General features: G+C 37.5%; 1 protein-coding gene across 3 annotated transcripts in view; it reads right to left on the reverse strand.

The window, feature by feature from the left end:
• The window catches only part of alms1 (ALMS1 centrosome and basal body associated protein), a 38,469-nt gene that overhangs the window by 2,729 nt on the left and 20,074 nt on the right, over window positions 1-15,666 (reverse strand). Inside the window, 8 exon segments of one of the 3 annotated variants that reach the window (NM_001442474.1) lie at window positions 693-749; window positions 4,015-4,072; window positions 4,195-4,354; window positions 7,716-7,975; window positions 8,564-8,785; window positions 8,915-9,035; window positions 11,038-11,870; window positions 14,674-14,799. In NM_001442474.1, the coding sequence (NP_001429403.1) occupies window positions 693-749; window positions 4,015-4,072; window positions 4,195-4,354; window positions 7,716-7,975; window positions 8,564-8,785; window positions 8,915-9,035; window positions 11,038-11,870; window positions 14,674-14,799 (1,837 nt within the window). 3 annotated transcript variants of the gene reach the window in all.

Consider the following 15,666-nt stretch of genomic DNA (forward strand, 5'->3'; position numbering starts at 1 on the left):
GGGTAATTTAATAAATAATATAAATAATTCTCGTTAACTTCCGGCCGCAACCATATCCGATACAAACCCGCTTCAGTGGCGATGCTCGCAGCAGAAGTTGAGATTTTCTCAACTTTTCAAGCACATATGGAAACATCAGCCAATCAGATTGCTGTACGCAAATACACCAGCTCAGATAGTGGCAGATTGCGGACTACTTTCACTGGTTAACGCTGCTATGATGATTCTATCAGGCCCAACTTCAGACACACCCTCTGTCAGGCGTTGACGCTGAAGCCCTGTGTGTATCAGGCATACTAACGATATCAGTGCATTGTACAAAAGGCCTTTTCTACAAACGTATCCAAATGTTTTCAGCTGCCCACTCCACTCGCTTAATGCCACTTGACTCACTCTCAGCCTTCAACTGCAGATCATGCTGTATTGAACAGACGCACATCACTTGATAACTTTAGCTACCGTTTTTCGACTCAACTAAATCTATTTTTGATGTCTTGGTCACTATTTGGAGACCCAGAACCAATTGCCTTGGAGGAAGGGTTCGGCCCACTGGTCGCCAATTGAATAGCCCTGCCCTAACCTTATTAGTACTGTATGTAGTAAGGTAAAAACCATTGTAATACTCATGTTGTTACATACATCTGTCCTCATAAACCATGTTTTCAAGATTACACTCACACATGTATCATTACCTTCTGAGTCTGTCTGTCCTGTCTATTCTCTGACTGTGTGATTTCTTCCCTACCCAACTGAAATAAATAAAACATTGAAGAAATCAAGAGATGCTGTTTTTGGGCAAGATTTACTCTCAGGGAAATAAAAAATGTTTACTGTCAGCACTTGCAACAGAAAAAATGCGTACAACATGATTTTTTTTTCAGATGACCCCAATGCATATGCATTTCCAAGAGTTTCCATTTCAGATGTAAAACTGATAAGAAAAGAATATTTAAATGTTGATTTACTAATGTTTGCAACAGACTTTGCTGAAGGGTCCCCACTTAACCAACTTCCCTGACATTCACTGATAAAATTGAATTTCCTTGACCTATGACGAACAGAAAAAACTGGGCTAGGTTATGAAAATGAGTGAAACAAAGTGATTAGAAAATGATACGGTAGAGAAAAATTACAGATGCAATTGACCCTTCACTAAGCCACACCCGAAAACCGCCACACACCAATCATGGCTTAGTAACTGTAGCTACGCGAAGGAGGTCTGTCAAGCTTTCGAGCGAGGGAAACAAGCCAAAGCATTGTGCATATGGATTGTGCAAATCTGATGCCCAGTAAAATTTCCTAAAAGTTTGGGCGGGGTGGTGGAATTTTTTCCCTTTTACAGAACCTAAAACGCAAGGGGAGAAATGCCAGCATGGATCAAGCTGTGTGAGGGGCGCTAAAAGAGTGAGGTTAAGTTGGTTTTGTTTTTAACATTCCTGACACATTTAGTGATTGACGGCAATAACTCACACACCTCTTACGCTGAAAGATCTAAACTGTGTTTTCAAAAAAAATACAAAGCAGATTATGTTTCCCAGCTGTTTTTTTCTTTTTGTTCGCTCAATATTATGAGCATTGCTCCATTTCAGCCCTCGCAATAGCTGTACAGCGACCACAATCCAGTCATATTTCCATCTGTTTCAAGCTACGAATATTTAAAATGACATATCAACAGAACAAAACTGAGATGTGATTACAATCTGAGCACTTGCAATCAACATACTTCACCCGCAGCTGTTTTTCAGTCATTTATAACCCTCATGTCCATATCAGAGCTACAATTCTCAGATTTTTTCATCCGTATTTTGGAGATTTAGTCATTGGTGACGATGTTATAGCGGGTTAGTGTCTGCTTTAATATTTGGTGTCTGATTAACATTTGCTGGAAGAGAAAATCTATTTGTTCACTTCAGTACTTTCATTTTCTTGTCAATTTATTTATTTTTCCACTTAACTGCAAATTAGAATAGAAACAGTATAAAGAGCACACAAACATACTGACAGTTATAGGTAATGTACATTGTTATGGGTCAATGATGCTAATATTTGGCACAAATCTATCGATTTCCCCTTTCTGGCCTTTTCTTGCTATGAATGAATTGTGGTAGCCATGGTAGAAGCACTGTCCATGCGTGTTTCCTCATCAGTTAGTAACGCTGTACTTTATTGTACAACAATTCAATTATCAGGCTTTTTGTTTAAAAAACAGCTAGGCTAGCTTCCTAGCTTCAATTTTGATTAAATTATTTTCTAATCGGTTGCCTATTATGTCATGAATATACCCCTGTAATGTATACTGCAGTCTTTTTTTCTCTTGCTTTCTAAGATATCTCACCTGTTCGCCAAAAATGACTAATTATATCCCTGGGAATGTCTAACACCGACGTGCCAGGCATGAAAGCTTGACAGGCGTAACTACAGTAACTAAGGAGGGCGGGGCTAGATGATCGTTCTCCTAAAGGCACGCATATGCTCCGGCGCAGCCTAAGCATAGATGCAAAACCCTCTCCGTGGCTGTCGGCGACGCTGATGCATACCTCTCAAAAAATGTAACTAAACGTCGCATGTAGTGGGCTGAGGTGAGAGCAGCGCGAGCCCAATAGAGCAAGTGTTAACAAGTGTGGAGTCCCGTGAAGGAGCTCCAGATGGAAACTGTTGTTTTGTGTTTACCTTATGATTAAAGTTGTTGCTTATCCGCAGATTCCTGCCTCAAAGTGAGCGAGTTTGGGCCATTTGTGCAATAAGGTAGTGCTCAGAAAAAAACACCAGCGAAGAAACTTGACACAGAGGAACATAAACACCTCACTGCCCGCTAGCGTTTCGGAAGTGTTATTGCAGAGAAACACAAACAGAGAGTAGAAGTATCAATGCTCGACTACAGCAATTGCATGTGCCGTGGGTCATGCCGATCACTCGACGCAGAAGTATAAACCAGACTTAGTTGTCCACTTAAATTAAATTTTTTTTAAAATATGACGCAACCCCCCACAGAGCTCGCTGAGGACCCCTCTCCCCTGTTGGGAACCGTTGCATTACTAATGACGAGTTCAGACTGCATGAGTTTAGCCTCGATTTTGACTCGCCGACAGGTTTTGAGAAATCGCCGACAAATTCCTGAAATCACAGGCAAATCGGTGCTCGTGCACGTGAGTGACAATCACAGTATGAACTATCAAAGACGCGATCTGAGAGAATCGCAAATGAGTCTCCGATGCCTGTGAGATATTTGGCGTGCTAAATATCTGGATCTGTCGGCGATTCAAATCATGCCGTATGAAATTAATTTTCACTGAAAATAACATCGGTATGCGATCACAGCCAATGAAAGACCAGCATTCACTTGTGTGAGTGTACCTGCAGGCCAGCGGGAGGTTGAGGGAGAAGTTAAAAGCTCTCATTTTCAGTTTATTTGAACCCAAGAAATAGAGGAAAAACTAGTGGAGGTTTGACAGAAGCACCAGTGTCTGACGTTTTATACAGAAAGTTAAAAAAGAAAGTTGAGGAGAAATTGCTAATTCCCTTCAAACCCAGGTGAACAAATATGTACATTTTCTACCCCATTAAAGGCTTTTTTCTCATTATGTAGCTAATAACAAAAGATATACTACGTGTTTTTGGCTGTGAGACGTAGTTTGGACGAAGTTGTCAGCAATTCTACCTATTGTAAAGTCATGCAATGTGAAAGCCCCGGTCGCCAATCCATCTTGTAGTGTAAACAAAGCAGCAACAAAACGTTAGCCCAGATAGTCATGCAGTGTGAAAACATCTGTGACACGACTACTTTGAAAATCATGCAGTCTGAACTTGGCATAAGTTCAAGTTGTCACAAACTTTTGATCACATGACCTTGAAAATTAATAGGTAATGGCAAATTCTGAAGTTATGTATTTCCGTGACCACAGAACTGAACCAATAAAATTGTGAAGCATTACACCCCTAATACATACATACTATTTTGTTAACATGTACTGTGTTTGTTAAAATAACATGAGCTTGGTGATCATGTATACATACTCTCTGGACCTTTGGACCATCTCTTTTCTTGGAACGACTCGTTTACGGGGTACTGGAGCTAAAGAAAAAGTGTATTTTAGTTAAATGATGCATATTTTACACATAAGTTGAATCAAGCTTGTATAATAGATACAGAACTGACTCGTGCTACAAATAGTTATTCTTAGAGAGTAAGTTGACCTGCTCTGAGTGGCCGTGATGGTGCGGGGAAGTTGAAGAGCTCTTCTCTCTCTCTGTTGAAAATGGCCTGTAACCTCCGTTCCTCAACCAGCAACCCCAGCCGCTTCATTCGCTCCCGAGAGCGAGACACAAACTCTGGCCGATGGAGCTCCAGAGCTTCCTGTTGGAAAAGCGTCATGCAAATGTACAAAGTTATACTAAATTTAACAAAAAATCAACAGTAAATTATGTAGGGTGACACTTCACCTGAACGGGTGTTCAGAAGACTGTAATGAAATCTTTGACTAACAACCTTTTTTATTTTGACTGTAATGCAATAATGTGCCCCTTTCGTAGTAATTATTGTGAAAAGCACTTTACAAATAAACTTGGATTGAATTAAATGTTAACAGAGTGAATTAAATCCTTTAACAGAGTAATGACAGTTTAAATGAGACATTGTAATGACAAATACAGTATGTTCCACTTAAAAAAGTGGAAAAAAAATATTCATGTCAATATAATGGCCTCATGACAGTCATGTTTATGACAGGTTTATGACAAGTTTTTTTTTGTCAATATCCCCTTTCACACATACAGACCTTTCTGGAAAATTTCTGGCAATTTTCTGGTAAGGTCTGTACGTATTAACAGGTCCTATTTGAAAATACCGGTAAATTCGTTTTAGCAATTTTCCAGAAAGAGAAGTTGTAACATTACCGCTAATTTGCCGGAATGCTGTTCTGTGTGAACACGGAAAGAAGATTGCCGGAAAGAGCGCGTTCTTGCTTAGAATGCTGACGTGAGACGTCTACTGCAGCCAATCAGAACATTCAGACACATTCACATCTGCGCTGTTTATGAAAATAAAAGCCTTTAGAAACTTTTCCAGACAGATTTAGCTGCTAGTTGTTGGTCAGATAACGTTTCTGTTCCTTCTTAATGCCAACTGTGTAAAGATTATCGATAGAATGCTTATGATAAACCACCGTTTGTTTACCTTCAAGCTCTGCTTGACGCGTGTGCACGTGATGTGCTGAAGTGCTCTGATGAGCGCCAGAACACACATTATGAACTCGACATGTGAAAGTGTTCTTCCATATGTTTTCATCGAAGTTGTTCACAATACTTATCCATCCACGGAATTTGTAATGTTGTCAAATGGCACATCTGCCTTTGGATGTCTCTGGGAAAAAACTGCTGCATGAATGCTAAAGCTTTAATTAAAAGGGAAACCATAATGCCGGATTCCTTTTACGTTTACTAATACAAACGCAGCTGTTTTGAGCCAATTTCTGGTTAATGATGTCAGAATTTACCAGTATTTTGGAATGGATGTGTGAACGGTCTTTTCCAGAAAAATTCCAGTCCATGCCTTTATAAACAGAGCTTTTTTTAATTTACCGGTAAAGTCGGAATTTTTTTTTTTGAATATTTACCGCTATCACTGTGTGAAAGGGGCTTTTGTCAAGTTGTCATGACAAAGACGAAGACCAGTTGTGTAGTATTTGTTTTTGTCAAGTTGTCATAACAATGTCATCTTTGCATTAAAAATGACAACTGAGTAAATGACACTTAATGACAGTTGTCATTAGCATGCATAAAATCTCATTCATATTCTTGACGTGTTATGTTTTATGAACACCCCTTCAAGTAAAGTTTTACTATATGAGGTTACAAACCAAACAAACAGGATCCAAAATGAACACTGAGGCCCAATCCCGATTCTACTCCTTAGCCCTTCCCTTTACCACGTTCACGTGAAGGGCTAGGGGTGTCCTTATTCTTTTTAGCTTGAAGGCGTAGGGCTAAGGGGAAGGGGTAGATAGCCCTTAAAACTGAGATTTTTCAGGACCACGCTTGAAACCAATAGGTAAGATAATTTCCCAAAATACACCAGCCACAACAGCTGCATAGCTGCACCCAGAAGTCAGGTGATGCTAATGTGGCAATAAGATCAAAACTATACTGCGCATTTACACAGTGGCAACATTTATTAATGTAAACACACCAAAAACAACATTAACATTATAGCAGACACTGTAAAAAGCTCATTCCCAGCCACTTCACTTTTCTCACAGGGGATTCAAGTGTCATCAAGTGTCAGAATGTTGGGAGACTGCTGTACAGGAGCTGTTGTTATTTTAGCGTTTTTTTAAAAGCATGACAGTAAAACATAAACACTGTTATGAATACATTAAAACATGTGCTTGTTTGTTATAAGAAATCATAATAATGACTAAAAATACAAATTTGAGGATCTTCTGACTTCCGGGTGCAGCTATCCTGCCGTTGTGGCTGGTGTATTCTGGGAAATTTTCTTACCCCTTGATTTCGAGTGTGGTCCTGAAAAATCTTTGTTCGGAGGGCTATCTACCCCTTCCCCTTAGTCCTACACCTTTAAGCTAAAGAGAACCCCTACCCCAACAACAGGAAGGCAACAGGAAGGGCTAAGGGGAATTAGGATTGGGCCTAATATGACTGCAGCTTTGGAATGTAAAAGATAAAGGGTCACGCAACACTAAAACACATGTTTTGAGCTGTTGACAGTCATATATGTCCCACGCTGCTAAAAACACTATTAGGATACATATATTTCACAAAAAAATGAAAACTGGTTATTTTTGTGTTAGAGCAAATTCGTACATCCGGTTTAAAACAAATTTTTGAAGCTGCGTCACGGCCATGAGATCTTAGCGTGTATTCCAGCGTGTAGACTGGCCGTCTGTACCTGGGAGAGCCTTATTACATCTCTGAGTGTGCTGCATTAATGCATGAGTAAGGCTTGGGTCAAACCAATCAGTCCGCTCTATCGTGCAACTTCATTAATATTCATTAATGTTACAGTGTTCAGACGGCAGAGAGATGCTGCGTTGTGTTGCCAAAACAAGCGTGCAGTGTTGCTTTCTAACTATTACACCGAGTTAGCACATGTTAGCACCACAATCAAACTTACCGTTGTGCAGGATTTTCACCGCATTTTGTGACAGGAATAACACACACGGCTTTCAGATGCTACCTGCCGAGTGCATCTAAGTTTCTGGGAAATGTCGAGGTTTTTTTCCACTCGTTCGCCGTGTGGTATCAAAGATAGCATGAAAAATACAGGCTTAGAGCAATCCCTCGAATCAAATATCTCGTTTGTCACGAGGGGCATGAAAGAAATTTCCTGAATGAAAGAGCCAAACTGTAGTTAAAGTCCACCGTTTAATAATTTGGCAAATAATATAATTACTGATGTCCAAGTAAACACAGTCCGTCTTTCTCCCCTGTGTGTGAGTGTGTCTTGACAGAAAATCAGCGCGTGCCCAAATCAACACTCCCATTTTTATGCCAATTTTTTACAGAGCCTCCCTCTTTTGCTCCTCTGACACTCCCCCTAAGCAGAGCTGGACACGCCCACTTTCCTGACTTTTTCCAAAGTAAAGGTGTGAAAACACCCTACTAAAGCAAGGGGGTTTCATGGCCCTTTAAAGCTATCCTTGGTGTGAGCAAGCTTCAGAACTCTAGCATGTTGATGGAATAAATCATTAAAAAATCACCTGCAGTGAAAGACGAACAAGAGCTGAGGTTTTGTCACTGATGTCCGTCTCCATCGCTGTTCTGGTTTCTGTCTGCCTCTCCTGCTCTTGCTGATTCTGTCTCTCCCTTAACGGTTCTCTGCTCGATTCTCTCCAAGGTCGAGTCCTGCTGTAAGGCTCAAACCAGGCTTGGCTTATGGAAGGTTCTGACTCGTTCTGTGGCTGGTTTTCCTTGCGGCCGTCAAACTTCAGCTCATCAGCAGAAACAAACCATGACACACCTTGAAGACAACATGATATTTAAAAGAGCAAGAGATAAGCCTTGATCACACACCAAATGGGGTTTTTAAGCTGAGAACTGCTTTTACTGAATGGTCTACTAATGGCCGCAAGCATTTTAAGTGCAGCTTATGCACCCTGTGCGCCTTGCTTTTTAACAGTTAAGAGTTAAAAAGTCAACTCTGAGCGAAAAAAGCGCACTATGTCAGTCGCATCTTTTTCATTCTCCAATCAAATGAAAGCAGAGGCAGGGTTTCCGCTGTGACAGCAGTGTTTCTGGTGTCAAGATGAATACGGAGACTTTTAAAGATGGAGGCTAGTGGTCACTATTTTGAGTTATCCAGAGCGGTATGGCTTCACAAATCTTAAATATCACAACATTATTAAATATTACAATTGTAATAATATCAACAGCAGCGCTCGCGCACAATACGCAGATGATTCAGTCGTTGCCTAGCAAAAAGGCAACAAAAAAAAGGCAGTGTAGTGCACCTCATGCACAGAAACGCACATTCGGTGTGATCAGCCCCTAAAAAAACAGCAGTAAACAGGTTTGTGTGCGTGTGTGTTTGTGAACATGTAATATATACCATGCGGGTAACGTGTCCGCACACTCTTATTGCTGGAGTCTCTCTTCAGAGCTGTTTGGATTGGTTTAGCTGTGGAGGCAGTAGGGATGGGAATACCATTCTGAAGGCCACTGCCAAATTTGTTTGATGAAGAGACATTTTTGAAAGCACCAGGAGAGGGAAATACGGTGCCTACATCTCGAGTGTGCTTTCGTGTGCCGTTTATCACAATCTCCAAATAACCTGCACAAAAAATAAATATAAACAAAAACTCAGACGATGCCTTTCATTGCTGGGAATCTCTTTTTCTTTTTTTCTCTCTTAAATGATACAGGTTGTGTTGTGCAAAAAGTCTGTCGTTGTGGTACTGACCTGCCTGCACACTTTTGCTGACCAGTTTGACTTTTGACTTTTTTGTTTTAAGGCTGTTGAAGACGCCTCTTTGAGAATGGTGGAATGAAGTGCTTGAAGATGATAAAGAGCCAGCAGAGACCTGCAAGAACAACACATGATTAGACAGCTTATTAAACAATCTGTATCTTCAATCAATTTCTTCAGGGTATTTGCAGGAATCCTAAAGGTATTTCAATACCTTTTTAAGACTTTTTACAGACCTTCCCAGAATATTTTAACACCTTGTCGCCACTTTAAGTTCTAATCAGTATCAAACCTTTAACTTAATAAACAGTTGCTAATAAATAGTTGTAGTTAAATGAATCAATAAAGCATAACCATTCAAAAGAACTCAGATAAGCTCAGAAGAAACAAAGCTTGAAAGAATAAATTTCCCGGTTGTTTTCAGCCACTGTCTAAACTCGTCTTACTCCAACCAGGAGTACGCAAACGTACATTTTTCCATTTTGCCGTCTATTTCACTCTATAGTTTCGATACATGTGAAGAGCGCCAGATCATCTTCCAGCGTTTGTCGCAAATTAAGTGACATCACCTGCACGAAGGAACTTGGCCGGACACGTCCCGGACCAATCGCATGGATCGAGCATATTAGGAGGAAAATAAATATATTTATGCTTTTTTGGATTCAAACACTATGTACAACGCTTTAAGAAAATTAAAGACCTCGTAAAAACGTGATGAAGACATTTTAATACCTTTTAAAGGCCTTAATTTTCTCTTTTTATACTTTTTAAGACCTCTTTGACACCCTGATCTATCTTTTCTTTCACCAAACAAAACCGTTAACATTAGAGCTTATCGATACTTCAGTCTTTTATAATGTAGCACCGATAACGATAAAGTACTGAGTTTCGGTACCCAACCCTAATTGTGCTTACTGCTCTAAAATAAATCATTTTTAAATGTCTGAATAAAAAAAAAAAACTTTTCCCCTATTGAACACAATATATTTGATTTTAAGAAATATTAATAATATTTTGGAACAGTATTTTTTTTTTATGTGGAGGGTCCTATTTTTGGTGGAGACAGTAGCTATGTTTCCATCCAAAAATGCGAATAAACTTTATGCACAAAACTGAATTATCGCATAAAATTTGTGCGAATGAAGCATCGTTTCCATCCAACGAGTCAAAGCGAACAAAATCGTCACTTCCTGATTAACTGGTGCCAAATATCAACAGTAAAAACTGCATTTGCTGCAGTAGGAGAAGCTGCATCAATCTTTTCTAAATGAATGCGCCTCAGAAGACAATCCTGGCAAGCAGTGAGTGCGCAGTGGTGTTTGAAGTTGTCAGACGCGGAGCACAGGCGCTCTCGATTCTGGAGGTCATTAATAATATAATAACATTAATACTGAAATGGTAAGGCGTTTTATAATGACCAAAACAACATTTCAGATGTTTTATAATGTGCTCAGCCTGACGTTTTATCCATTCACAAACATTTTAAGCATCACATGATCTCTTTTAACAAAATCACATGACCTTTTTTAATGCGCATGCTGGAGTTTGTGCGGTAAAAGTGTTTCTATCGCAGTTTATGAGCATCTTTTCTTATCGAATAAAAAGTTTATCCTACCCAGTTAGGGGCATAAGTTGTTTATGCGCATTTTCAAAATGTATGCGCATCATAGCGTTTCCATCAACTGTTTTTTTTTATGCACATTTGCAAAATGCGCATAAAATAGGTGGATGGAAACATAGCTACTGTTGTCCTAAAGAAATTAAATAAAATATTAGTAAAAAAAAAAAAAAGAAGTACATATATACAGTAGGAATAGTTCAGTAGTTTGATGGCTAACTACCATTTTTTTCTAGTCATTTTCCCCACAGGAAAACAAAAGTTCAAAAACAACTGCAAAAAAAAGCTTATGTCCACATTGCAAAATAAGATCCCTCTTGCGATTAATTATTCAATCTGGCTCCTAATCCTATAAACCTCTGATATTACAAGTTACTTACTGCATTCCAGAATAAAGATATGTTTTTTTTTGTATTTGTTGAATACTTTTCAAATCACTTGACTTGACTATATTTAAAAATACACACAATAAATTCAAAGCAGAAATGAAAAGTCTTACTGTGGAGTCATCTGTATTGTCTGTTGTGACAGAGACTGCAGCATCTTTAGTACTTGGTTTCCTTCGACTTGTTTTCTTTGCGTTGATGCTGTTGTAAAGTCTGAGCAAGCTGCCGTCGCTTTTCATTCCTTCACGTGTGACTCTGTGAGCTCCAAAAGCTCTCTGCAGTCTCTCTGTGTCCACAGTGGAAACACTACTGCTGGTCTCCACAGACTCGTCTCTCTCAGCAGGACAGAGATGCACTTTCCCTTGTCCTTCATCCTGAACCCACGCATGCTTTGGAGGCGCTTTTAACTGCACTCTTTCTCTTTGCTCTTCTTCCTCTTGGTCTCTCATCCTGTTATACTCTCCATTGCCACTGTCTGATGACTGCTGAATACTATGGTCTGTTGGAGTGGTGTTGTGAATGAGACGAGACAAGCGCTCCAGTCTATCTAGCAGAGACGTCTCTCCGTCATTGATGGATCGGGACTCCTCTGTGCTCCATTTTTCATTAAAGCGACGCCACAGCTGGTCTAGCGAACTTGTGATCTCCAGGCTAACATCATGAGGTGTTCTGTCCTTCCCTTTCTTGTTCCCCCTGTAGGGTCTTCTGTTTGGCTGAGAAGATGAGTAGTGTGGTTCTCGAGGTATTTTAGGCTCCTGTGTGGTGCTGTTATGAAAATGGACATGGTCCATACTGTAGTCTGCCTCCATGTTCAGGGGGACAAAATGGTCTTCCTTATCGTTATACTCTGCATCTATGCCAACAGTCTCCATGTTCTTCTTTGAGACTTCGGGAGCGGTACTGACAAAAGTGCTTGCTGATTTTGGAGGACAATCTCCACTGGAAACTGAAAGCAGGACAGATTAAAATGTGTTTGTGTTGATAATGTGTTATAGTAACAGTCCATGGCAGTCCAAGTATTACATAGATTCTTTGTAAAGCACCAATTCCGGTTCATTTACTTTTTTGGCGATAACTTGAACTTACTGACGTATCCAAGATGCTACCAATTTTTATTACGTTTTTATCAATTTCAGAGCTTTTTTGTTAAAATGTTAACTCTGCTAATGTAGAATCGTCAAATACTATTGGATATTCGTCTATCTTTAAGTAATCTGGTCTACAACCTTGCAAATAAAATCCACTTGTTCACTTCAGTTTTTAGCCTAGAACGAGATGTTGATATATATTTGAAGAGTTCAGAAGCAAAACCCTCTAAATCCATCAGACCTCTTTTCTTGTAAATGAGCATTTTCTATAAGGCTCCCCTAATTAAGCTTAGGAGTTTCATTTTATAGGTAATGATAAGGTTATTAGCTAGTAAACAAAATTACTTTTTTTTTTTTTTCAAAAATATCACTTTGGAGAATTCTTTGGTTTTTAACAATGTAGATTTTCTTTGACGTCAAAACCAGCAAAAATCACTTGTGCTTTCTTTTTTTCTTTTTTTTTTGAAAAAACCTCTAAATCCACTCATTGGGACAAGACATTGCAATTAGCTGAAAAATCCCTAAAGATGCTTTTAGAAATTATTTTACCAAACATAAAAAACATTACACAAACCACCTAAAATTAAAAATACATCTGCCAAGTAAGTGGTGGTTCATTCCACTGTGGTAATCCCTGATAAACCAGGGACAAAGCAGAAGGGAAATGAATGAATGAAATCTGTCAGGTAAGTGCATTAGTCAATAACAATAAAACCGACATTAATTAAATCTTAACTTGTGTTAAAAACAAATAAATAAAAAGAAAATAATATGCTTAAAAAACAAATAAATTTATGTAGTTTGATGGGTAAACAATGGGTTTAGAACATGTAATGGAATGATAATAAAGCAATTTTTTTGTACTTTAAATGTGTCCTATGGTGTGACATAGCAAAGTAAAAAAGAAAAAACAACTCTTAATACTATGAAATACCATGAGAGCAGTTTACCTTCATTGTTGGACACTTGTCTTAATACAGTGCTATTTATTTGATATGAAATTATGAATAAAATTTGTTTTTCTCAATGGGATAGAGGGGTGTTACACCAAAAGACAACAAAGCATTTTTATTAATGGGACCAAAAAGTTAAATAAATTGCAGCCAGGTGCACATCAATGATTTAGACACATGATCTTGAATGGGGTCCTTCCTCCAACTACTTAAAGTTTTCAGTGGGATTGACCAATTTGACCAAAACTTTTCCAGGCCTGGAAAATGCCATGTCAAAATTCCATGACTTTTCCAGGTTTTTCATGATCGTATGAACCCTGAATTTATTACTAAATGTATGATTTTATTTTTAATTTATAAGAGCTGTAATTTATTGAATCATGCTTGAGACAGTCACACAATAGGACAGTTTACCAAAGCTAAAACTAGAGCTAATTTAACAAAATATGATAAATTAATATGTTAAGGGAAAATATTAAATAATATTTTAATAAAGAAGAAAAATCAAGAAAAATGTTTTAAAAACAAATTTAAATACTGTGTTTTTTTTTTTTTTTTGCAATACCTCATGTAAGTTTAAATGTATTATCTTTTATTATTAATTATGTTCGGTGACAAAATTCATGATGAAAAAATTAATATAACTGTTTAATAAAACAGTTTTTTAATTGCACCAAAATGTAATGTATATATCTACTGAGAATAAGACAAAAATATTGGTCAATATATATATAATAGTTTTAATAACTCATTTCTAATAACTGATATATTTTATCTTTGCCATGATGACTAAATAATATTTGACAAGACACTTCTATACAGCTTAAAGTGACATCTAAAGGCTTAACTAGGTTAATTAGGTTAACTAGGCAGGTTAGGGTAATTAGGCAAGTTATTGTATAACGATGATTGGTTCCGTAGACTATAGAAAAAAAAAGCTAATAATTTTGACCTTAAAAAAATAAAAACTGCTTTTATTCTAGCTGAAATAAAACAAATAAGCCTTTCCATAGAAGAAAAAATATTATCAGACATATTGTGAAAATATCCTTGCTCTGTTAAACATAATTTAGGAAATATTTAAAAAAGAAAATATTAAACAAAATCAAAGGCGGGCTAATAATTCTGACTTCAACTGTATATATAGATCCATATATATATATATATATATATATATATATATATATATATATATATATATATATATATATATATATATATATATATATATATGTATGTATATATATATATATATATATATATATATATATATATATATATATATATATATATGTGTATATATATATATATATATATATATATATATATATATATATATATCAGTTGTATATATATATAACAGATTATTCATTTATTATTTAAAGACATAACTATTTTTGAATAATCCGTAGAAATTGGGAGGGATAAAAAAGTAAAGGTAATAACAAAGCTCTTACCAGTTTTATTTTAGCATGGTGTTCCTATTGCTGTTTTATTGATGGTTTGAATTAGATAGACAGATTTAACATTTATTTTTGTTTAATCAATTTTTGAAGCAGCTTAAATACAATTGCACTATTATAGAGAGTATTAAAATATTTTATATTACAAAACAAGGTGGATGAATAAATGATGACCATTTAAATGATTTAGAATGAAGCAACTATTTGAGATATTTAACTAACAGAAACACTGCTGTACATCTTACCTTTGTTCATATTGGTCCTCTTACTGTAGATGCCTTCCTTGTGCTTTGGTGTAATTGTGTTGTCTTCTTGCTCTCTAGAGCCTAAAATGTCTTTATTGAAGTGAGGAGGAACAGCATCATCAGAATCTGTAAAGCAAGCATGAGAGAGCTGGATTACACACAGGACAAACAAACGGGGGCCCAGAGAGGTTTGGCATGTGGATCAGATGAGGATTCTGTTCTTGGATTGTGTTTCACGTGGACAAAGCCCATGAATAATGCAGGACCGGGTGAGAGTGTGAACCATCTGCAAGGCTCAGGGGGGAGGGGCTAGAGAGGTACAAGTAGTAACCCCTTATTACTCAACACACATCGTTATATATGGAAAATTTGGATTTGACATCAGCCTGAACAAAACCGGTGCACATTAATTGCCTTTTTTTATCATATCATACATTTTTATTTCAGCAACAACAAGTATTTTTAAGGTAAAAACATTTCATTAAAGGTCTGGTGAAGTGCTTTTAAATGTGCATTTTCATTCAAGGCTTGGCATAATCTTAATTGAAAAATCAAGAGGAAGGGACATAATGTAGCCCCTCCCCTTTATAAATGAAACAGCCAATAGTGTATTGTTTTATAACTGCTCTGCAAGTAAGAGTAATTAAGTTCAAGCAAAGTCCCTTTAAGGCAAGTCATTCGACTCGGTGGCCATCTCTGAAACACCTTTCGGGCAGTATGCTTGGTCACTCTGTCTGAATGGGGAATCATCAAATTCTCCAAAACTGCTTGCCAACCTTACGATTGAATTTTATATTAGGAATCACCAATAAAATTGAAAAGCAAATGTCCCTTTAGATTCATTTTTAAACATCCAAATCACATAAAATCTGCAGAAACTCACGTCTGGTCCGAACCCCTCCCCCAGAGTATCGTCAGTCTATAGCGATCAATGATTGGCTCCTTTACTAGAAAGCGGGCAATATTTGCCATATAGTGATCGACGATTGGCTC

The sequence above is a fragment of the Danio rerio genome, chromosome 13, assembly GCF_052040795.2.
Source record: "Danio rerio strain M-AB ecotype USA chromosome 13, GRCz13ab, whole genome shotgun sequence".
Taxonomy (NCBI): domain Eukaryota; kingdom Metazoa; phylum Chordata; class Actinopteri; order Cypriniformes; family Danionidae; genus Danio; species Danio rerio.